This window comes from Trachypithecus francoisi, unplaced genomic scaffold (genome assembly GCF_009764315.1).
Source record: "Trachypithecus francoisi isolate TF-2019V2 unplaced genomic scaffold, Tfra_2.0 Contig01705, whole genome shotgun sequence".
Taxonomy (NCBI): domain Eukaryota; kingdom Metazoa; phylum Chordata; class Mammalia; order Primates; family Cercopithecidae; genus Trachypithecus; species Trachypithecus francoisi.
In genome coordinates, this window is record NW_022681450.1 from 1167940 (window position 1) to 1189942 (window position 22003).

Sequence of the window (22003 nt, forward strand, 5' to 3'; positions counted from 1 at the left end):
GGGGCTAGATATTATCAAGCAATAAAGGCCAGGCTCGGTGGCTCACGCCTGTAATCCCAGCACTTTGGGAGGCTGAAGTTGGTGGATCACCTGAGGTCAGGAGTTGGAGCCCCCAACCTGACCAACATGGTGAAAACTCATCTCTACTAAAAATACAAAAATCAGCCAGGTGCGGTGGTGCGTGCCTGTAATCCCAGCTACTCAGGAGGCTGAGGCAGCAGAATCGCTTAAACCCGGAAGGCGGAGGTTGCAGTGAGCTGAGATTGCGCCATTACACTCCAGCCTGGCGACAGAGCAAGACTCCGTCTCAAAAAAATAAAAAATACAAAAAATTAGCCAGGCATTGTGGCACACGCCTGTGGTCCCAGCTCCTTGGGAGGCTGAGGAGGGAGGATCACTTGAACCTGGAAGGTTGAGGCTGCAGTCAGCCAAGATCGTGCCACTGCATTCCAGTCTGGGTGACAGAGGGAGATCCTGTCTCAAAAAAAAGAAAAGAAAAAAAAACCTCAGAGGGAGACAGCAACAGCAGTCATTTCCATATATGATGCCTTTAATCCTCACTACAGCCTGAGGTGTGCAGAAAGTCCCATTTTGCAGAGGAGAAAAAATGAGGCTTCAAGAGAAGTCACTTGGGCCAAGCTTACACAGCTAACAGGTAGAGGAGTAAGGACTTGGAACTCAGCTCTCTCCAGTTCTCTGCTAACCACCAATATTGGAATGAGAACATCCTGCTGTTTAGAAACTGGCAGGCATGGTCGCTCATGCCTGTAATCTCAGCTCTTTGGGAGGCCAAGGCGGGAGGATCAGTTGAGCCCAGGAGTTTCAGACCAGCCTGGGCAATGTAGCGATGATGCCTTGTCTTTACAAAAAAAAAAATTTTTTTTAATCAGCTGGGTGTGGTGGCAGGTGCCTGTAGTCCTGGCTACTTGAGAGGCTCCTGGGCTCAATCAGGAAGATTGCTTGAGCCCAGGAGTTCAAGGCTGCAGTGAGCCATGATTGTGCCACAGCACTCCAGCCTGGACAACAGGGAGACCATCTCTCAAAAAAAAAAAAAAAAAAAGACCTTCTTCCCCTTTTCCAGCTCAGGTCTCAGGGAGCAAGTACCCTGGGGATGCCCACCACAGCCCGTCACCCTGACCAGTCAGTCCCCTGTTGGTCTCAAGCACCCCCAACCCCTTCCATCCTCCCACACACATGAACAGACTCTGGTTTGCTGCAAGAGTGTCTGGTGTTTAATCTCACGTTGCTGCCGCCTGATGAGCGGTGGCCAGGAAGGGGAGGGGTTCCAGTCCAGCTCGCTCCCGCTTCTAGATGCTCCTGCCGCTGCCGCAGCCTCATCCACCAGGATTCTCCACTCTCTGCCCACAGATTTGCTGGGCTGCCGGCCTCAGGGTTCACAGTGAGGGCTGTAGGGGCAACTAGGGCGGGTCTCGGGAGGCAAGGTAGGCCGCCAGGGTCACCAGGGCAGCCGCATACGTGCACACGCCCAGCCCGACGGCGAGGACCCCCAGCAGGAAGGCACGGCGGGAGGCGGCCCCTGCCCCCTGGATGTCCCCCTTGGCCCAAGCCTTGTTGGTCTGTAGAGGCAGTGGGCAGCAGTGACCCAGGCATCCCCTCAGTCCCAGACCCTTCCCCTGGTCTCTCCCCCACCCAACATACCCATTCATTCATGCATGCATGTATTCCAAAAGCAGATACGTAGCACCTACTATAGGTCAGGCACTGGGGATGCTGAGTGATTAATAAAAACATTAAAATGGTATACGCCACTGTTCTAACTCATTTGATTCTCACATTGACCCAGAGGTAGCAATTATTCCCACTTTACAGATGAGGAAAGTGAGGCACAGGGAAGTTAAGTGACTTGCCCAAAATCTTGCAGAGATCTGGGCACCGTGGCTCACGCCCGTAATCCCAGCACTTTGGTGGGCCAAGGTGGGAGGATCACTTGAGGTCAGGAGTTCGAGACCAGCATGGCCAACATGGTGAAACCCCGTCTCTACTAAAAATTCAAAAATTAGCCGGGCATGGTGGCGCGTGTCTGTAATCCCAGCTATTCAGGAGGCTGAGGCAAGAGAATCACCTGAACCCAGGAGGCGGAGGTTGCAGTGAGCCGAGATTGCACCACTGTACTCCAGCCTGGGCAATAAAGTGAGACTCTATATATACTGCAGAGAGTAGCAGACTCAGGATTTGAGTTAAGGTTCTTAACTAACACTCTGGGCTGCCCTCCGCCTTCCCGCCTCAGGTATATGGCTCTTTGTTTTTGTGGGGCATTTTTCTCTTTTATGCCCAGTCCCCTCCAAGTCCCACACACAGACTGACCTTCTGGGCTAGACAGAAGGCAGCGATGCCCACAGGCCAGAAACAGCACAGCATGGAGAAGACAGCCAAGCCGAGGTGGTCGTGGGGTAGAAATGGTGAAAGACGGCTGCCGTCATCCCAGTCCGAGTCACTGTCACTGGATGACATGTCCTATGGGCCGGAAAGTGCCCAGGTGGGCATCTCCATCCACCTTTCCTGCCCCATTGCTCTGCTCTCCATAGCCCTCAAAGGCCAATACCTGCCCCCAGGGCTTCCCCAGAGATACAAAGAGAAAAAAAAATGTTCAGAGATGGGCTTTTGGTGTTTGTTTGAGGCAGAGTTTTGCTCTGTCACCCAGGCTGGAGTACAATGGCACAGTCTCAGCTCACTGCCTCCCAGATCCAAATGATTCTCCTGCCTCAGCTTCCAGAGTAGCTGGGATTACAGGCACGCGCCATCATGCCTGGCTAATTTTGTATTTTCAGTAGAGACAGTGTTTCACCATGTTGGCCAGGATGGTCTTGAACTCCTGACCTCAGGTGATCCACCCATCTCGGCCTCCCAGAGTGCTGGGATTACAGGCGTGAGCCACCACACCTGGCCAGAGATGGACTTTTGACATTTGTATCCTGGAGCCCTTTGAAGGGAAGCTATGGACCAGGTCTCCAGAGAAGAGCCCCAACTACACCCAGAGTTTTCAGTTCATTTTCAAGGGGTTCACGGATCCAATCATGGATGCTACAATTGTTTATAATGTCTGAGTGAAAAGCCGCTGAATGGCCGGGCACAGTGGCTCATGCCTGTAATCCCAGCACTTTGGGAGACCAAGGTGTGTGGATCACCTGAGGTCGGGAGTTGGAGACCAGCCTGGCCAACCTGGTGAAACCTCGTCTCTACTAAAAATAAAAAAATTAGCCGGGCATAGTGGGGTGCCCCTGTAATCCCAGCTACTCAGGAGGCTGAGGCAGAAGAATCACTTGAACCCAGGAGGTAGAGGTTGCCGTGAGCCGAGATGGAGCCACTGCACTCCCGCATGGGTGACAGAGTAAGACTCTGTCTCAAAAAGAAAAGCCCCTGAACGGGGACAAACGCCAATGAAACAAGGAACCTGCAAAAAGATGGAGATTATTGGCCGGGCACAGTGGCTCACACCTGTCATCCCAACACTTAAGGAGGCCAAGGCGGGAGGATCATTTGAAGCCAGAAGTTTGAGACCAGCCTGGGCAATATAGCAAGACCCCATCTCTACAAAAAACTTTAAAAATTAGCTAGGCATGGGCCAAGTGCGGTAGCTCACACCTGTAATCCCAGCACTTTGGGAGGCCAAGGATGGCAAATCGTGAGGTCAGGAGATCAAGACCATCCTGGCTAACACAGTGAAACCCCACCTCGCCGGGCGCGGTGGCTCAAGCCTGTAATCCCAGCACTTTGGGAGGCGGAGACGGGTGGATCACGAGGTCAGGAGATCGAGACCATCCTGGCTAACACGGTGAAACCCCATCTCTACTAAAAATACAAAAAACTAGCCGGGCGAGGTGGCGGGCGCCTGTAGTCCCAGCTACTCCGGAGGCTGAGGCAGGAGAATGGCGTGAACCCGGGAGGCGGAGCTTGCAGTGAGCTGAGATCTGGCCACTGCACTCCAGCCCAGGCGACAGAGCAAGACTCCGTCTCAAAAAAAAAAAAAAAGAAACCCCACCTCTACTAAAAATACAAAAAATTCGCCAGGTGTGGTGGCACGCACCTGTAGTCCCAGCTACTCAGGAGGCTGAAGCAGAAGAATGGCATGAACCCGGCAGGCAGAGCTTGCAATGAGCCGAGATTGCACTACTGCACTCCAGCCTGGGCAACAGAGTGAGACTCTATCTCAAAAAAAAAAAAAATTAGCTAGGCATGGTGTCTTGTGCCTATAGTCTCAGCTACTTGGGAAGCTGAGGCAGGAGGATGGCTTGAGCCCAGAAGTTTGAGACTCCAGTGAGCTATGATCACGTCTGCCCTCCAGCCTGAGCAATGGAGCAAGACCCTGTCTCTAATAAATAAATAAAAGATTGAGATTATAAAATGCTCCAATGGCCTAAATGATTAGGGCAAACCTGCCTGCTGAAAACTATTGTAGAGTCTAGATTTTTAAACTTTTTTTTTTTTTTTGAGACGGGAGTCTCGCTCTGTTGCCCAGGCTGGAGTGCAGTGCCTCGATCTCCGCTCACTGCAACCTCTACCTCCCAGGTTCAAGTGATTCTCCTGCCTCAGCCTCCTGAGTAGCTGGGATTACAGGTGTGCACACACCTGGCTAATTTTTGTATTTTTTTATTTAGTAGAGACTGGGTTTCACCGTGTTGGCCAGGCTGGTTTTAAACTCCTGACCTCGTGATCCGCCCGCCTCAGCCTCTCAAAGTGCTGGGATTACAGGCGTGAGCCACCGAGCCCGGCCTAATTTTTGTATTTTTAGTAGAGATGGGCTTTCACTACATTGGTCAGGCTGGTCTTGAACTCCTGACCTCAAGCAATTCATTTGTCTTGGCCTCCCAAAGTATTGGGATTACAGGCATGAGCCACAGCGCCTGGCCCCACATGCTTTTATTACCATGTGACTTTGATATCCCTCCCATCAAGGGATGAGTTCTGTGTCCCCTCCCCTTGAATTTGAGCAGACTCGTGACTCACTTGTAATTAATAGAATATGGTGGAAGGCTGGGCGCGGTGGCTCACGCTTGTAATCCCAGCACTTTGGGAGGCCGAGGCGGGTGGATCACGAGGTCAGGAGATCGAGACCATCCTGGCTAACACAGTGAAACCCCGTCTTTACTAAAAATACAAAAAAATTGGCTGGGAGTGGTGGCGGGCGCCTGTAGTCCCAGCTACTTGGGAGGCTGAGGCAGGAGAATGGTGTGAACTCGGGAGGCGGAGCTTGCAGTGAGCCAAGTTTGCGCCACTGCACTCCAGCCTGGGCGACAGAGCGAGACTCCATCTCAAAAAAAAAAAAAAAAAAAAAAAAAAATATGGTGGAAGTCATGCAAAATCAGAAAAGGTGAGGCAGCTTCTGCTTTGCTGCAACATTCATGCTGCAGGCTGGAGGTACATAAGCAGCCTGATGCCCTGAAGCTGTTATGCTGTAAGGAATCCCAAAGCAGCTTATATGGAGGGACCACATATGGAAGCTCTAAGACTCGGCTGGGCACAGTGGCTCACGCCCGTAATCCGGCACTTTGGGAGGCTGAGGTGGATGGATCACCTGAGGTCAGGAGTTTGAGACCAACCTGAGCAACACAGTGAAACCCCTGTGTCTCTACTAAAAATACAAAATTAGCTGGGCATGGTGACACAAGCCTGTAATCCCAGCTACTCGGGAGGCTGAGGCAGGGGAATTCGCTTGAACCCAGGAGGCGGAGGTTGCAGTGAGCTGAAATTGCACCATTGCACTCCAACCTGGGCAACAAGGGCAAAACTCCATCTCGAAAAAAAAAAAAAAAGGAAGCCCTAAGACACCATGAAGAAAGAGAAAAGTACCCAGCCAGCTCCTGACTGTTCTAGTTCCACCCACCAGCTGAATGCAACCTCATGAAAGACCCAGAGGCGGTGCAGCACACCAACATGGCATAAGTATACATATGTAACAAACCTGCACGTTATGCACATGTACCCTAGAACTTAAAGTATAATAAAAAAAATAAATAAATAAAATAAAAATATGGCTAACACACACACACACAAAAAAGACCCAGAGGCAGAACCATGCAACTGAGTCCCAAATTCCTGACCAACAGAAACCATAAGAGTTCATCGTGATTGTCGCCTGCCTGCCTTGCTTCTCTTCCTTCTCTCTCCTTCCTTCCTTCCTTCCCTTCTTTCCTTCTTTCCTTCCTTCCTTCCTTTCTTTCTCCTTCCTTCCTTCCCTTCTTTCCTTCTTTCTTTCCTTCCTTCCTTTCTCCTTCCTTCCTTCCCTTCTTTCCTTCTTTCTTTCCTTCCTTCCTTTCCTTCTTTCTTTCCTTCCTTCCTTTCCTTCTTTCCTTTCCTTCTTTCCTTCATTCCTTCTTCCTTCTTTCTCTCTCTCTTTCTCTGTTTTCTTTCTCTCCTTCCTCCCTCCCTCCCTTTCTCTTTCTCTCTCTCTCTCCCTCTCTCCCTCTCTTTCTCTTTCTTTCTGTCTGTCTCGCTCTGTTGCCCAGGCTGGAGTAAGGTGGTATGGTCATAGCTCATTGCAGCCTCTACCTCCTGGGCTCAAGTGATCCTCCCACCTCAGTCTCCCAAGTAGCTGAGACTACAGGAACACGCCCCCATACCTGGTTAATTTTTTTTTTTTAACGGGGTCTTGCTAATTTTCAGAGGACAAAATGAAAAATTAAATAAAAATAAAAATGGAGTCTCGCTATGTTGCCCAGGCTAGTCTAGAACTCCTGGGCCCAAGCAGTCCTCCTGCCTCGCCTTCCCAAAGTGCTGGGATTACCAGTGTGAACCATTGTGCCTGGCCTCAAATGAGAAATTATAAAAAGTGACATTAACTTTTTAAAAAAAGGGAAGGCTGGGCATGGTGGCTCACACCTCTAATCCCAGCACTTTGGGAGGCCACAGCAGGCAGATTGCTTGAGCTCAGGAGTTTGAGACCAGCCTGGGCAACATGGCAAAACCTCTGCTCTACAAAAAATACCAAAAAATTAGCCAGGCATGGTGGCACATGCCTGTGGTCCCAGCTACTCAGGAGGCTGAGGTGGGAGGATTGCTTGAGCCCAGGAGGTCAAGGTGGCAGTAAACTATGATCGCTCCACTGCACTCCAGCCTGGGCAGCAGAGCGAGACCCTCTCTCTCTCTCTCTCTCTCTCTCACACACACACACACACACACACACAAAGAGAGAGAGAGAGCAGGGTGGACAAAAGCCGGAGGTGCATGCACTCTGAAGACACCAAACAGCAGAGTCAGAGATCAGAGGGAAGACAAAGCCAAAAGCCAGGCAACAAAGATGAGAGAGAAATCTGGAGAGAAAAAGGTAAAGAAACCAGGAGAGACATAAAACAAGAAGAACCGTAACTGGAAATCTCAGACGCCCACACACAGCTGGGAAGTGAGACTCCAGGCCTAAGGCAGATCAGCACAGCTGTCAGCCTGCCAGATGCTGGCCGTAGTGGGGCTCACCCCAGCCCCCTCCCGTGCCTTCCACTAAGGTCTGCTGTTCCTACCTCAACATCAGGGGGCCTTGGTTCCCCCAGGCCAGCGCTGACAGAGGGAAGAGGCGGTGACAGGAACTGCAAACCCTTCAGGGACTCGGCAAAGGCTAGCTCTCTTAAGGCGGACCCCAGCTCATGCCTGCCAGGCTTCTGGGCAGGGGTCTCACATTCTGTGCTCTCCAGCAGAGGCTGTTGAAGCTCACGAAGACTAGGACTGTCCATGGCTTTGGGAAAACTCCAAGAGGGGTTTCCTAGGGGTAGGGGGAAGAAAAAGACAAGTTGTAAAAGTCTCACTTCACTCAACTTCTGACCCCTTGCTTTAGAGAGACCCAGGCAGAGACTAGTGAGTGCAGTGGTCCTCAGACCCATTTTGCAGATAGGGAAACTGAGACCCAGAGAGAAAAAAAGATTGGCCTCAGGTTACAAAGAGAACTTAGGACATTCAATTGTGGGCATTTCTCTCTTTTTTTTTTTTCTTTTCTTTTTTTTTTTTTTTTTTTTTTGAGACAAAGTCTCGATCTGTTGCCCAGGCAGATCCACCCACCACTGCAGATCCGCTAGAGTGCAGTGGTGCAATCTCAGCTCACTGCAGCCTCTGCCTCACGGGTTCAAGCCATTCTCCTGCCTCAGCCTCCCAAGTAGCTAGGATTACAGGCACCCACCACCATGCCCGCCTAATTTTTTTTTTTTTTTTTTTTTTTTTTTGAGACGGAGTCTCGCTCTGCCGCCCAGGCTGGAGTGCAGTGGCCGGGTCTCAGCTCACTGCAAGCTCCGCCTCCTGGGTTTACGCCATTCTCCTGCCTCAGCCTCCCAAGCAGCTGGGACTACAGGCGCCCGCCATGTCGCCCGGCTAGTTTTTTGTATTTTTTAGTAGAGACAGGGTTTCACCATGTTAGCCAGGATGGTCTCGATCTCCTGACCTCGTGATCCGCCCGTCTCGGCCTCCCAAAGTGCTGGGATTACAGGCTTGAGCCACCGCGCCCGGCCATTTTTTTTTTTTAATTATTATTATTTTTAGTAGAGACAGGGTTTCACTGTGTTAGCCAGGCTGGTCTCGAACTCCTGACCTTAGGGGATCCACCAGCCTCGGCCTCCCAAAGTGCTGGGATTACAGGCATAAGCCACTGCACCCAACCAAATTCTGGGCATTTCTCTCAGGCAAAAGCCACGTACCCATCACACTTATCCCAATAAGTTGCACCTGTTGAACCATGCCTTACACACTTACCTGCCCCATGAACACCCCCAACACCCATCCCAGGTTCATACCCTGTGACCACCTGACTGGGTCCATGCACCCCTCCCAGTCACACACACACCCATACCCTGCCCCCAGTGCTGCCTGCAACTTCACTCTAGTCTACATTCCCCCTCCTCTGTCCCCTAGACCTGCCCCCCGAAGTCCCCTGCCACACAGCCCCATCTAGGCAAGCCCAGCCTCCACCTTCACACATTCATCTCCCAAAGGACTCCTTGTATATTTGCCCCAAACGTCAGCATCCCTTTCAGGCCTCCAACCTTCTTACACATTTATCCCAATTGACTCCATGCACAGCCCTACTCCCCACTGCATCACAAACCACAGACACCTGTGCACACACACGCACCCTGGCACTCTCCCCTATTCTCATGACCTCTCGCATGCCTGCCTCACTCATCAGGCCCAGGCACCCCTGCCCTACTCCACCCACACACCCATGACTCCACACAACTCCCACACACGCACCAGCTCTCCAGAATCCTTGGCACACCTCGCCCCATAAACACCCTCAACCCCAGCACACATACATGTACACACGCAACACAACCAGAAAGAATATTCTTCTTGTCCTACCATCCCCCTGGGAGGTCCCCAAGCCTCCTGCCCACTCATTACAAACCTTGACTGAGCCGATTTCCTCGCCAAAGCTTTGCCTTCTCCTCCCCAACGCCAGGACCCAGGGGAGGGACTGTGACCCCCACCCACCTACACCCCTCGCTCACCGCTCACGATCACAGGCCGGGGGCCTCCTGAACCCCCGCAATGACACCCGCCCAGACCCTGCCACCAAGGGTCCGAGGGGCGCGGGGACCTAGCGCTTTCCTCTTCGCGGGTCTCGGCGCCCCGGGCCCGCTGCGCGCGGGGGCGGGGACGGGGCGGGGCGACGGCCTCCCAGGCTCTGTCCCTCCTCGGCGTCCGGCGAGGGGGCCCTGAAAGCCGACTTCAGCGTCCAGGAGCGGGTTCCTACGACTCCCGGGGCCTGGGAGCAGGCGGGAATCTTCGTAGAACGATAGCCCCTTCTTCGTGAGTCCAGGCCCAAGCTCTGCCGGAGGAGAGGGCACCCCTGATTCTCCAGGGCCTTCCTGGCTTGGCCCCGCCTCCCTTCCCCTTTGCGCAATAATAGCCAATAATAATAACAGCAACAAAGACAGTGCGCCCTGTTCTAAGTGCTTTGCAAATAAACTTAGATACACATGTATTCCTCAGCAAAACCCTAAGAGGCATAATTGTTTATTGTCCGTTTCACGCGGGAGTAAACTGCAAGCCGAGGTTAGGTAAATTGCCTAAGGGCATATCATTGGTTCATTGAGGGCAGACTGTACCCAAGCCCTGTGTTAAACGCTTTACATTCATCATCGCATTCATTCCTCCTCTCAGTAGCTCCGGGGGTGGTGGTGGTGGTGGTGGTGGTGGTGGTTGTCGCTGCTATTTTACTTTGGGGTTTTTGTTTGTTTTGTTTTGTTTTTGAGACGGAGTCTTGCTCTGTCCCCAGGCTAGAGTGCAGTGGCATGATCTCGGCTCACCGCGACCTCCGATTCCCGGGTTCAAGTGATTCTCCTGCCTCAGCCTCCCGAGTAGCTGGGAGTACAGGGGCAAGGCACCACGCCCAGCTAATTTTTGTATTTTTAGTAGAGATGAGATTTCGCCATGTTGGCCAGGTTGGTCTCAAACTCCTGATCTCAGGTGATCCGCCCGCCTCAGCCTCCCAAAGTGCTGGGATTACAGGCATGAGCCACCGCGCCCGGCCGGGTTTCTTTTATTTTTTAAAAGAAGGGGTCCTGCTCTGTTGCCCAGGCTGGAATGCAGTGGCACGATCTTTGCTCACTGTAGCCTCAGCCTCCCAAAGCAGTGGGATTACAGGTGTGAGTCACCGCGCCTGGCCTATTTTGTTTTGGGGTGTTTTTTTGCCGGGGGCAGGGTGCTGAGGGGGTGTTGGCTTGTTTTTCATCCCTGTTTTGCAGATAAAGAAACAGGCTCACGGGCCAGGCCGGTGGCTCATGCCTGTAATCCCAGCACTCTGGGAGGCTAAGGCGGGCAGATCACGAGGTCAGAAGATCCAGACCATCCTGGCTAACACAGTGAAACCCTGTGTCTACTAAAAATACAAAAAATTAGCCGGGCATGGTGGCGGGCGCCTGTAGTCCCAGCTACTCTGGAGGCTGGGGCAGGAGAATGGCATGAACCCAGGAGACGGAGCTAGAAGTGAGCCGAGATCGCGCCACTGCACTCCAGCCTGGGAGACAGTGAGACTCCGTCTCAAAAAAAAGAGAAAAAGACTCACCTGTATGCTCACTTGGCCACAGTAAACAGTTGGTACCAAGCCCAGCAGATTGTAACCCAGGGCTGTGTTCCTGTGGCCCTTGCTAAGCCAGTGGGTGAGGAGGAAGCAGAGACAGGTGGGGTGGGAGTTTCTAGGGAAAGAAGGCTGAGGAGTGGGGTCCAGTAGGGGATGATGCTTTGATTGTCAAGTGGTACAGTGATGTTCGTGAGTCAGCATTTGGACCCGCATAGACCTGGTTTCCTTTCCAGGCTCTTTTTTTGTTTGTTTGTTGTTTTTTTGAGACGGAGTTTCGCTCTTGTTGCCCAGGCTGGAGTGCAACGGCGTGATCTCTGCTCACCTCAACCTCCGTCTCCCAGGTTCAAGCGATTCTCCTGCCTCAGCCTTCCGAGTAGTTAGGATTACAGGCATGTGCCACCACGCCTGGCTAATTTTGTATTTTTAATAGAGACAGGATTTCTCCATGTTGGTCAGGCTGGTCTCGAACTCCCGACCTCAGGTAATCCACCAGCCTCAGCCTCCCAAAGTGCTGGGATTGCAGGTGTGAACCATCGCTCCCGGCCCCTTTCCAGGCTCTTTAAGGCACTGAATGTGTGGCCTCTAGACAGTGCCTTTACCTCTCTGACCCCCTATTTCTTCACCGGCAAAATGGGGATAATGCTCCTTGCCTCTTATGTGATACTATATGTACTTAGAGTTGCTGTAACAACAAATGTCCAACATTGGGAGCCTCTCTGAACCTATTGTGGTTCCGGTGCTGCCTAGGAAATAGAAAAATAAAAAATGAACAAATAGCCAACATTTATCCAAAGCCAGGCAAAGAAAGCACTCTGAACACATTTGATGGTGTTTATTAATATTATTATTTACATCCATCTCCATCGGACTGATTACAAGACTCTCCCCGTCTTGCAAGCTTCCACCTCCTTCATGGAGCCTTGTATAGGCCTTCCTTCCCAGAAGCCCTCCGTCTCACCAGACTGGAGGATTCCCTGGCCTTTGTGGGGCCGGAGTTCCCTCGCTCCAGGGCTCCAGGGCTCCGTGCCAAGAGTCCAGATGCTGGCGCTGGCACTGGCCCCACTCCCGGGGAGAACAGATGGTGTCTGCAAGTGCACTTGGCTCAGCCAGTTTCTGGCAGACGACAGAAGCAGGGAGACCCACGGGAGGGTAGACGAGAGCGTGAGGGGCAGGATTGTTTCACCCAGGAGGGATGCCCTGTCACTCTCTATCTCAACCTTGCTCTCATTCTTTTCATATTTTCTAGGAAGCATACTATAGGCTGGGTGTGGTGGCCCACGCCTGTAATCCCAGCCCTTTGGGAGGCCAAGGAGGGAGGACTGCTTGAGCCTAGGAGTTCAAAACCAGCCTGGGCAACATAGCAAAACCCCAGTCACCGAGGCTGGAGTGCAGTGGCATGATCTCAGGTCACTGCAACCTCTGCCTCCTGGGTTCAAGCCATTCTCCCACCTCAGCCTCCCAAGTAGCTGGGATTATAGGCACTCGCCACCATGCCCGGCTAATTTTTGTACTTCTAGTAGAGACGGGGTTTCACCATGTTGTCCAGGCTGGTCTTGGACTCCTGACCTCAAGTGATCTGCCCGCCTTGGCCTCCCAAAGTGCTGGGATTGTAGGCAGGAGCCAGCGCGCCTGGCCAAAAACGATTTAAAAAAAAGAAAAAAGAAATATACCGGCCAGGCATGGTGGCTCATGCCTATAAACCCAGCACTTTGGGAGGCCGAAGTGGGCGGATCACAAGGTCAGGAGTTCAAGACCACCCTGACCAACATGGTGAAATGCTCTTTCTACTAAAAATACAAAAATTAGCTAGGCATGGTGGTGTGCACCTGTAATCCCAGCCACTTGGGAGGCTGAGACGGAAGAATCACTTGAACCCGGGAGGCAGAGGTTGCAGTGAGCCAAGATCATGCCACTGCACTCCAGCCTGGGGACAGAGCGAGACTCTGTCTCAGAAAAAAAAGAAAGAAAGAAAAGAAAAGAAACATACCACATATTTTTCTTGTTTGTAGTTTGAATCCTCCCACATCAGTGTCGACACAACAAGGGCTGAGATTTGATCTCGTTTTTTTCACAACTGTGCCTCAGGGCCTAAAACAGTCCTTGGCAGAAAGTGGGCCTTTATTACATATGTATGGGATGGGGGCATGAATTACCACCAGCCTCCAGCCTCAGTTTTTCACCAAATCATTGAGCTTTGTGGGTCCTCTCATCCCTCTAGGCCATCTTGGAGATTAATTCACTTCCAGTTAGAGCTCTCTGGCTGCTGTTAGCCTTGTACAGTCTAAGAGGCTACACCTCTTAGTGTTTGCCATGGGTCTGGAATATTAAACATGAGATTCCAGCTGGGCACGGTGGCTCAAGCCTGTAATCCCAGCACTTTGGGAGGCCAAGGTGGGAGGATTACTTGAGCCCAAAATTTCAAGACCAGCCAGGGCAACAAAGTGTGATTTTGTCTCTACAAAAAATAAACAAAATCAGCTGGGTGTGGTGATGCATGCCTGTGGTCCAAGCTACTTGGGAAACTGAGATAGGAGGATTGGTTAAGCCAGCCCAGGAGGTGAAGGCTGCAGTGAGCCATGAGTGTGCCACTGCACTCCAGCCTGGGCAACAAAGTGAAACCCAGTCTCAAAAATGAAAAGAAAAACAAAAAATCACGAGATTCCAACAAGGATTGTCAACAGAGACTGAAACTATTAATTTGATTTGATAAAGAACAGGATATTTATTTAGTCTCAAAGTATCTTCCCCTAGATTACTTATTATAACAAAAAAAAAAGTATTCATGGAGAAAATTGGCAAACATCATGTTAACCAGATGATACAAGTTAATATCACCATTAACAGGACAAATTGACCTTAGTTGCCTCTGACGTGAAGCAAAGAGGAAGACACATATCATTTCTTTGGTTTTCCTGCCAAAATGCGTAACTTAAATCTAATAATAAGAAACATGAGACAAAGCCAAAATGAGGGACACTCTACAAAGGAGGTGGCCTATAACCTTCAAAACATCAATGTTATGAAAAAACAAAGTAATAATAATAACAACAATCTAATAAAGTACTTGCTGGGTACAGTGGCTCGTGCCTGTAATCCCAGCACTTTGAGAGGCCGGAGCAGGAGGATTGCCTGAGCCCAGGATTTCCAGACCAGCCTGAGCAACAAAGTAAGATTGATCCCCATCTCTCCAAAACTTTTTTTTTTTTTTTGAAAGGAAGTCTCACTCTGTCGCCCTGGAGTGCAGTGGCATGATGTCAGCTCACTACAAATTCTCCCAGGTTCAAGTGATTCTCCTCCCTCAACCTCCGAGTAGCTGGGATTACAGGCACGCACAACCACGCCCGACTAATTTTTGTATTTTTAGTAGAGACAGGTTTTCACCATGTTGCCCAGGCTGGTCTCGAACTCCTAGCCTCAAGTGATCCCCTCCTCCTACCCTACTGCCTCAGCCTCCCAAAGTGCTGTGATTATAGGTGGGAGCCACTGAGCCCACCCTGTCTCTCCAAAACTTAAAAAAAAAATTAGTCGAGCCTGGTGGCATACACCTGTAGTCCTAGCTACTTGGGAGGCTGAGGTGGGAGGATCACTTAAGTCCAGGAGTGGCTATGATGGCCATTCCACTACAGTCTGGGTGACAGAGCAAGACTCCAAGTCAAAAAAAGGGGGATCAGGAAGGAAAAAAATCCTGTTGTATGCTACGACCTGGATGACCCTTGAGGACACTATACTAAGTGAAATAATCCTGTCATAAGACAAATACCGTAGGATTCCACTTACATGACGTACTTAGAGTAGTCACATTCACAGAGATAGAGAATAGGATAGTGGCTGGGTGCGGTGGCTCACACGTGTAATCTCAGCACTTTGGGAGGCCGAGGCGAGCTGATCACAAGGGCAAGAGATCAAGGTCATCCTGGCCAACAGGGTGAAACCTCGTCTCTACTAAAAATACAAAAATTAGCTGGGCTTGGTGGTGTACGCCTGTAGTCCCAGCTACTCGGGAGGCTGAGGCAGGAGAATCACTGGAACCCGGGAGGTGGAGGGTGCAGTGAGCCAAGATTGTGCCACTGCACTCCAGCCTGGAGACAGAGCAAGAATCCATCTAGAAAGAAAGAAAAAATAGGATAGTGGGCTAGGTGCGGTGGTTCACACCTATAATCCCAGTACTTTGGGAAGCCAAGGTGGGCAGATCACCTGAGATCAGGAGTTCAAAATCAGCCTGGCCAACATGGCAAAACTCCATCTCTACTAAAAATACAAAAGTCAGCCAGGCATGGTGGCGCACACCTGTAATCCCAGCTACTCGAGAGGCTGAGGCACAAGAATTGTTTGAACCCGGGAGGCGGAGGTTGTGGTGAGCTGAGATCTCACCACAACACTCTAGCCTGGGTGACACAGCGAGACCCCGTCTTAAAAAAGCAATAAAAAACAGGCTGGGCGCATTGGCTCATGCCTGTAATTCAGCACTTTGGGAGGCCAAGACAGGCCGATCACCTGAGGTCAGGAGTTCGAGTACAGCCTGGCCAACATGGTGAAACCCTATCTCTACTAAAAATACAAAAATTAGCCAAGGGTGGTGACACATGCCTGTAATCTCAGCTACTTACAAGGCTGAGGCAGGAGAATTGCTTGAAGCCAGGAGGCAGAGGTTACAGTGAACAGAGATCACATTGCTACACTACAGCCTGGGCAACAGAATGAGACTTCGTCTCAAAAAAATAAATACGCAGCCGGGCACGGTGGCTCACGCTTGTAACCCCAGCACTTTGGGAGGCCGAGGCGGGTAGATCACAAGGTCAGGAGTTCGTGACCAGCCTGGCCAATATGGTGAAACCCCGTCTCTACTAAAAATACAAAAATTAGCTGGGTGAGGTGGCATGCCCCTGTAGTCCCAGCTCTCAGGAGGCTGAAGCAGAAGAATTGTTTGAACCTGGAAGGCAGAGGTTGCAGTGAGCTGAGATGGAGCCACTGCACTCCAGCCTGGGCAACAGAGCAAGACTCCGTCTCAAAATAAATAAATTAATTAATTAATTAAAAATAAATAAATAAATAGGCGAGGTACGGTGGCTCACGCCTATAATCCCAGCACTTAGGGAGGCTGAAGCAGGCAGATCACCTGAGGTCAAGAGTTCGAGACCAGCCTGACCAACATGAAGAAACCCCGTCTCCACTAAAAATACAAAATTAGCCGGGCGTGGAGGCACATGCCTGTAATACCAGCTACTCAGGAGGCTGAGGCAGGAGAATCGCTTGAACCTGGGAGGCAGAGGTTGCGGTGAGCCGAGATCACGCCATTGCACTCCAACCTGGGCAACAAGAGTGAAACTCTGTCTCAAAAAATAAAGTGAAATAAATAAATTGAAAGAAAATAGGATGGTGAGTACCACGAGCTGGGGAAGGGGGGAATAGTGGAGTTGTTTTGTTTCAAAAATGTGTTTAGTTTGCAAAAATTTTAGTTTTGCAAGATGAAAATGGTTGTGGAAATTGGTTGCACAACAATTTAAATGTACTTAACACTATTGAACAATACAGTTTTAAACAGTTAAGATGGTAAATGTATATTTTACCACAATTAAAAGCTCATTTTTTTATTTTTTTATTTTTTTATTTTTTGAGACAGAGTCTCACTCTGTCACCCAGGCTGAAGTGCAATGATGCAATCTCGGCTCACTGCAACCTCCACCTCCTGGGTTCAAGTGATTCTCGTGCCTCAGCCTCCCAAGTAGCTGGGACTATAGGCGCTCACCACCATGCTCAGCTGATTTTTTTTGTATTTTTAATAGAGACAGGGTTTCACCATGTTGGCCAGGCTTCTCTCGAACTCCTGACCTCAAGTGATCGGCCTGCCTCAGCCTCCCAAAGTGCTGGGAATACAGGTGTGAGCCACTGCACCCAGCCTGTTTTTTTTTTTGTTTTTTTTTTTTTTGTTTTTTTTTAAGAGGTGCGGTCTCACTTTGTTGCCCAGGCTGGAGTGCAGGGTGTCATCATAACTCACTGCAGCCTGGACTTCCTGCACTCAAGTCATCCTCCCGCTTCAGCCTCCAAACTAGCCGGGATGGCCAGGCATGGCCATACATGGTGAAACCCCATCTCTACTAAAAATACAAAAATTAGCTGGGCGTGGCAGCAGGCGCCTTCCATCCCAGTTATTTGGGAGGCCGAGGCAGGAGAATCACTTGAACCCGGGAGGCAGAGGTTGTGGTGAGGAGAGATGGCACCATTGCACTCCAGCCTGGGCAGCAAGAGTGAAACTCTGTCTCAAAACAACAACAACAATAAAAAAGAAAGTAGCCGGGACTGCCAGCTGTGTGCCATACTTGGCTTAAAAGCATTTTGTTTTTACGACAGGGTCTCAGTCAGTTGCCCAGGCTGTTTTTGCGACAGGGTCTCAGTCAGTTGCCCAGGCTGAACTGCAGTGGCACAATCACAGCTCACTGTAGCCTCCAACTTTCAGCCTAAGCCATCCTCCCACCTCCCCGACCAGAGTAGCTGGGACTACAGGGGCATGCCACCACACCTAGCTAATTTTTTGTAGTGATGGGGTTTCATCATATTGTCCAGGCTGCTCTCAAACTCCCGGATTCAAGCAATCTGCCCGCCTCGGCCTCACAAAGTGCTGGGATTACAGGTGTGAGCCACTGGGCCCAGCCCCATATTCTATTGGTTAAAGGCAAATTACGAAAACTAGCCACACTGAAGTGAAGGAGAATTAGGCTCCACCTACTGAAAGGGGGCTGCCCACGAATCTGTGGATATATATATACACACATATATATACACATATATACACACACACACACATACATATATACATACACATATACATACACACACATATACACATATATACACACATTTATACATATATACACACATACATATATATGCACACATATATACACATATACACACACATATATACATATATATATATATTTTTTTGAGACGGAGTCTTGCTTTTTCTCTCAGGCTGAAGTGCAGTGGCGTGATCTCCGCTCACTGCAAGCTCTGCCTCCCGGGTTCACGCCATTCTCCTGCCTCAGCCTCCTGAGTAGCTGGGACTACAGGCGCCCACCACCACGCCCGGCTAAATTTTTGTTTTTTTTTTTTTTTTTTTTTTTTTGAGACGGAGTCTTGCTCTGTCACCCGGGCTGGAGTGCAATGGCTGGATCTCAGCTCACTGCAAGCTCCGCCTCCCGGGTTTACACCATTCTCCTGCCTCAGCCTCCTGAGTAGCTGGGACTACAGGCGCCAGCCACCTCGCCCAGCTAGCTTTTTGTAGTTTTTAGTAGAGACGGGGTTTCACCGTGTTAGCCAGGATGGTCTCAAACTCCTGACCTCGTGATCCTCCCGTCTCAGCCTCCCAAAGTGCTGGGATTACAGGCTTGAGCCACCGCGCCCGGCCTTTTTTGTATTTTTAGTAGAGACAGGGTTTCACCGTGTTAGCCAGGATGGTCTCCATCTCCTGACCTCCTGATCCGCCCGTCTCGGCCTCCCAAAGTGCTGGGATTACAGGCGTGAGCCCAGCCTCTGTAGATATATTTTAAAACAGCTTCAGGCCGGGCATAGTGGCTCACACCTGTAATACCAGCACTTTGGGAGGCTGAGGCAGGTGGATCACTTGAGGTCAGGAGTTCAAGACCAGCCTGGCCAACATGGTGAAACCCTGTCTCTACTAGAAATACAAAAATTAGCCAGGCATGGTGGCATGGGCCTGTAGTCCCAGCTACTTGGGAGGCTGAGGCAGGAGAATTGCTTGAGCCCAGGAGGCAGAGGTTGCTGTGAGCCAAGATCACACCACTGCACTCTGTCCTGACCCACAGAACGAGATTATTTCTCAAAAAACCCAAAAACAAACAAAAAAACAGGTGACAGGTTTTCACTCTGTCACACAGGCTGAAGTACCTTGGCATGATCACAGCTCACTGCAGCCTCAAACTCCTGGGCTCAAATGATCCTCCTGCATCAGCCTCCTAGGTAGATGGGACTACAGGCATGTGTCACCACGCCCTGCTATTTATTTATTTTTCTAATTTTAAATGTTTTTGTAGAAATGGGGTCTCAATATGTTGCCTAGTCTGGTCCAGAACTCCTGGCCTCAAGTGATCCTATTGCTTTGGCCTCTCAGTGTTTTGGGATTACAGACAGGCATGAACCACCAGGCCTGGACAACTTCCGACAATGTGGTTAGATAATTCAAACTTAAAGCTGCTGGAACTTTAAATTATTCCGAGCCTTGAGAGGAATGTTGCTCTGTAGCCTGAGTCACGTAGCATGCAGTTACAACTTCTGCTTTTTCCTGTAAATGATTAAGAATGACCAAGCAGTGCCAGAGATAAGATCGCCTCAGAACATTACTCCTAGGCCGGGCGTTGTGGCCTCACATCTGTAACCCCAGCACTTTGGGAGGCAGAGGTGGGAGGATCACCTGAGCCCAGGAGTTTGAGACAAGCCTGGGCAACATAGTGAGACCACGTCTCTACAGAAAAATTTATTAAGAAATTAGCTGGTCATGGTGGCACATGCCTGTAGTCCCAGCTACTGGGGAGGCTTAGGTGGGAGGCTTAAGCCTGGGAGTTCGAGGCTGCAGTGAGCTGTGATTGTGCCACTGCACTCCAGCCTGGGTAACAGAGCAAGATCTTATCTCAAGAAAAAAGAAAGAAAGAAGAAAGAAAGAGTACTCCTCCTCCTCACAGAATGTTAACGCAATCTTCCCTGCAGCATAGCAAGATGTACTAATGAAATCGCTGTAACATATGTACTGGCCTTGTAGCCTGGAATAAACTCTATAGTTAATCATATTTTCTTTCCTTTTCTTGTTTTTTTTCTTTCCTTTTCTATTTATTTGTTTGTTTGTTTTTGGTGAGATGGAGATTTACTCTTGTTGCCCAGGCTGGAGTGCAATGGCGTGATCTCGGCTCACTGCATCCTCCACCTCCTAGGTTCAAGCGATTCTCCTGCCTCAGTCTCTCGAGTAGCTGGGATTACAGGCATGTGCCACCACACCCGGTTAATTTTGTATTTTTAGTAGAGACGGGGTTTCACTGTGTTGCCCAGGCTGATCTCGAAATCCTGACCTCAGGTGATCCACCTGCCTCTGCCTCCCAAAGTGCTGGGATTACAGGCGTGAGCCACTGCGCCCGGACTTTTTTCTTGCTCTGTCGCCCAGGCCGAAGTGCAGTGGTGTGATCTCGGCTCACTGCAACTACCGCCTCCCAGGTTCAAGTGATTCTTCTGCCTCAGCTTCCCAAGTAGCTGACACTATGGGCGTGTGCCACCACACCCATCTAGTTTTGATATCTTTAGTAGAGACGGGGTTTCACTATATGTTGACCAGGCAGGTCTCGAACACCTGATCTCAGTGTATCCACACGCCTTGGCCTCCCGAAGTGCTGGCATTACGGGCATGAACCACTGAATCCGGCCTCAATCATATTTTCTGAATCTCGTTATTTATGGTTGACAATTTTTTTTTCTCTTATTTAACATGTATACATGGGAGCCTTCAGAATGAAGACCCCAGCCGGGAGCAGTGGCTCATGCCTGTAATCTCAGCACTTTGGGAGACCAAAGTGGGTGGATCACCTGAGGTCAGGAGTTTGAGACCAGCCTGGCCAACATGGCGAAACCCCATCTCTACTAAAAATACAAAATGGAGGCAGGAGGTGCCAGCCAGGTTGTGGAGAGCCTTGTCAGGCATGGTAACACTTTGGCTTTTAGCCTGAGTGAAATGGGGACCACTAGAGGGGTCTGAGCAGATGGGACCTGACTTAGGTGTTCACAGGGTTCCAGATGTATGTGGGATGCAGACTAGGAGGGTTGGGAAAGGAGACCACAGAGACAAGGTCCCTGTCATAGTCTAGGTGATAGATGAACTTGGACAGATCGAGGTGCTGGGCGACAAAGAGGTGAGAAGTGGGTTTTAGGGTGTATCTCAAAAGTAGAGGCAGTAAGATTTCCTGATGGACAAAATGGGGGCTTGAGAAAAGAGACAGCAAGGCTGGTGCCACCACTAGGGGACCAGGGGCCCCAAGAGCTGAAAGGTTAGAGCTGTTTACCTCACCCACACAGCATCCAGAAAGATATAAAAAACCCATCTCTACTAAAAATACAAAATTAGCTGGGTGTGGTGGTGCGCGCCTGTAGTCCCAGCTACTCGGGAGGCTGAGGCAGGAAAATTGCTTGAACCAGGAGGCAGAGGTTGCAGTAAGCTGAGATCACACCACTGTACTCCAGCCTGGGCGACAGGGCGAGGCTCCATCTCAAAAAAAAAAAAAAAAAAAAAACTCACAAAAATCCAAAATTATAAGGAGGGGGCAACATTTCAATAGGATAACATTTATATTAAACAATTCAATGGAATATTTCACTAGTTGATATATGCATTATTTTGTTTTTTATTTTTGTAGAGATGGGGGTCTCACTATATTCGACCTTCTGGCCTCAAGAGCTCTTCCCGCCTCAGCCTTCCAAAGGGCTGGAAATACAGTCATGAGCCTAGCCAAGGGTAGCTTTTAAATACTTGTGTCTATTGGCCTGGCTGGGTGGCTCAGGTCTGTAATCCCGGCAGTGTGGGAGAGCAAACTGGGAAGCTAGCTAGAGCCCAGGAGGTCAAGACAAGACTGGGCAACACAGCAACACAGCAGGACTCCATCTCTTAAAAAAAAAAAAAAAAAAAAAAGATTTAGCCAGCCATGGTGACGCATGTGTGTGATGCCAGCTACATGGGAGGCTAAGGTAGGAGGATCCCTTGAACCCAGGAGTTAAGAGGCTGCAGTGAGCTGTGATCAAGCCACCGTACTCCAGTCTGGGTTACACAGTGCGACCCTTTTATGGAGTCTTGATGGGACCTGATGACTGGCTTGATGTGGGAAATGATGGCATCCAGGGACATCTCCATTTCTTGATTGAGAAATCAATCAATAGAAAAGAGGATTTTCTGCAAATAAGGGGATCCCAGTTCCTCATTTCTCTTCGCTACCCCAA

General features: G+C 50.1%; 1 protein-coding gene across 16 annotated transcripts; it reads right to left on the minus strand.

Moving 5' to 3' along the window:
* Positions 1-532: 532 nt before the first annotated feature.
* TMEM91 (transmembrane protein 91) lies at positions 533-10072 on the minus strand. 16 transcript variants are annotated; one of them, XR_004434159.1, is made up of 5 exons: positions 7473-8107; positions 2326-2475; positions 1660-1731; positions 1243-1418; positions 533-859 (listed from the first exon to the last, which is right to left on the minus strand). XR_004434159.1 is itself a non-coding variant. In XM_033198645.1 (5 exons), the coding sequence occupies exons 2-5, from the start codon at positions 7680-7682 to the stop codon at positions 1395-1397; spliced, it is 456 nt and encodes a 151-aa protein (XP_033054536.1). In that variant the 5' UTR covers positions 7683-7711; positions 9444-9825; the 3' UTR covers positions 1210-1394. The 16 variants fall into 16 exon arrangements, 13 of the variants coding, with proteins under 13 accessions (XP_033054469.1, XP_033054455.1, XP_033054461.1 ...); XR_004434161.1 differs by having other exon boundaries at positions 1243-1406; positions 7473-8106; XM_033198645.1 differs by lacking the exon at positions 533-859 and adding an exon at positions 9444-9825 and having other exon boundaries at positions 1210-1418; positions 7473-7711.
* Between the last annotated feature and the right edge of the window lie 11931 nt (positions 10073-22003).

Excerpts from the sequence above, each read along its gene's own strand:
- TMEM91 (XM_033198564.1), bottom strand. The coding sequence starts at position 7,829 with ATGGGTCTGAGGACCACTGCACTCACTAGTCTCTGCCTGGGTCTCTCT. Across the intron at positions 2,476-7,472 it reads CAAGGCCCCCTGATGTTGAG|GACATGTCATCCAGTGACAG; the intron begins GTAGGAACAGCA and ends TCCGGCCCATAG. Across the intron at positions 1,732-2,325 it reads CCTTCTGTCTAGCCCAGAAG|CATCCCCAGTGCCTGACCTA; the intron begins GTCAGTCTGTGT and ends TTAATCACTCAG.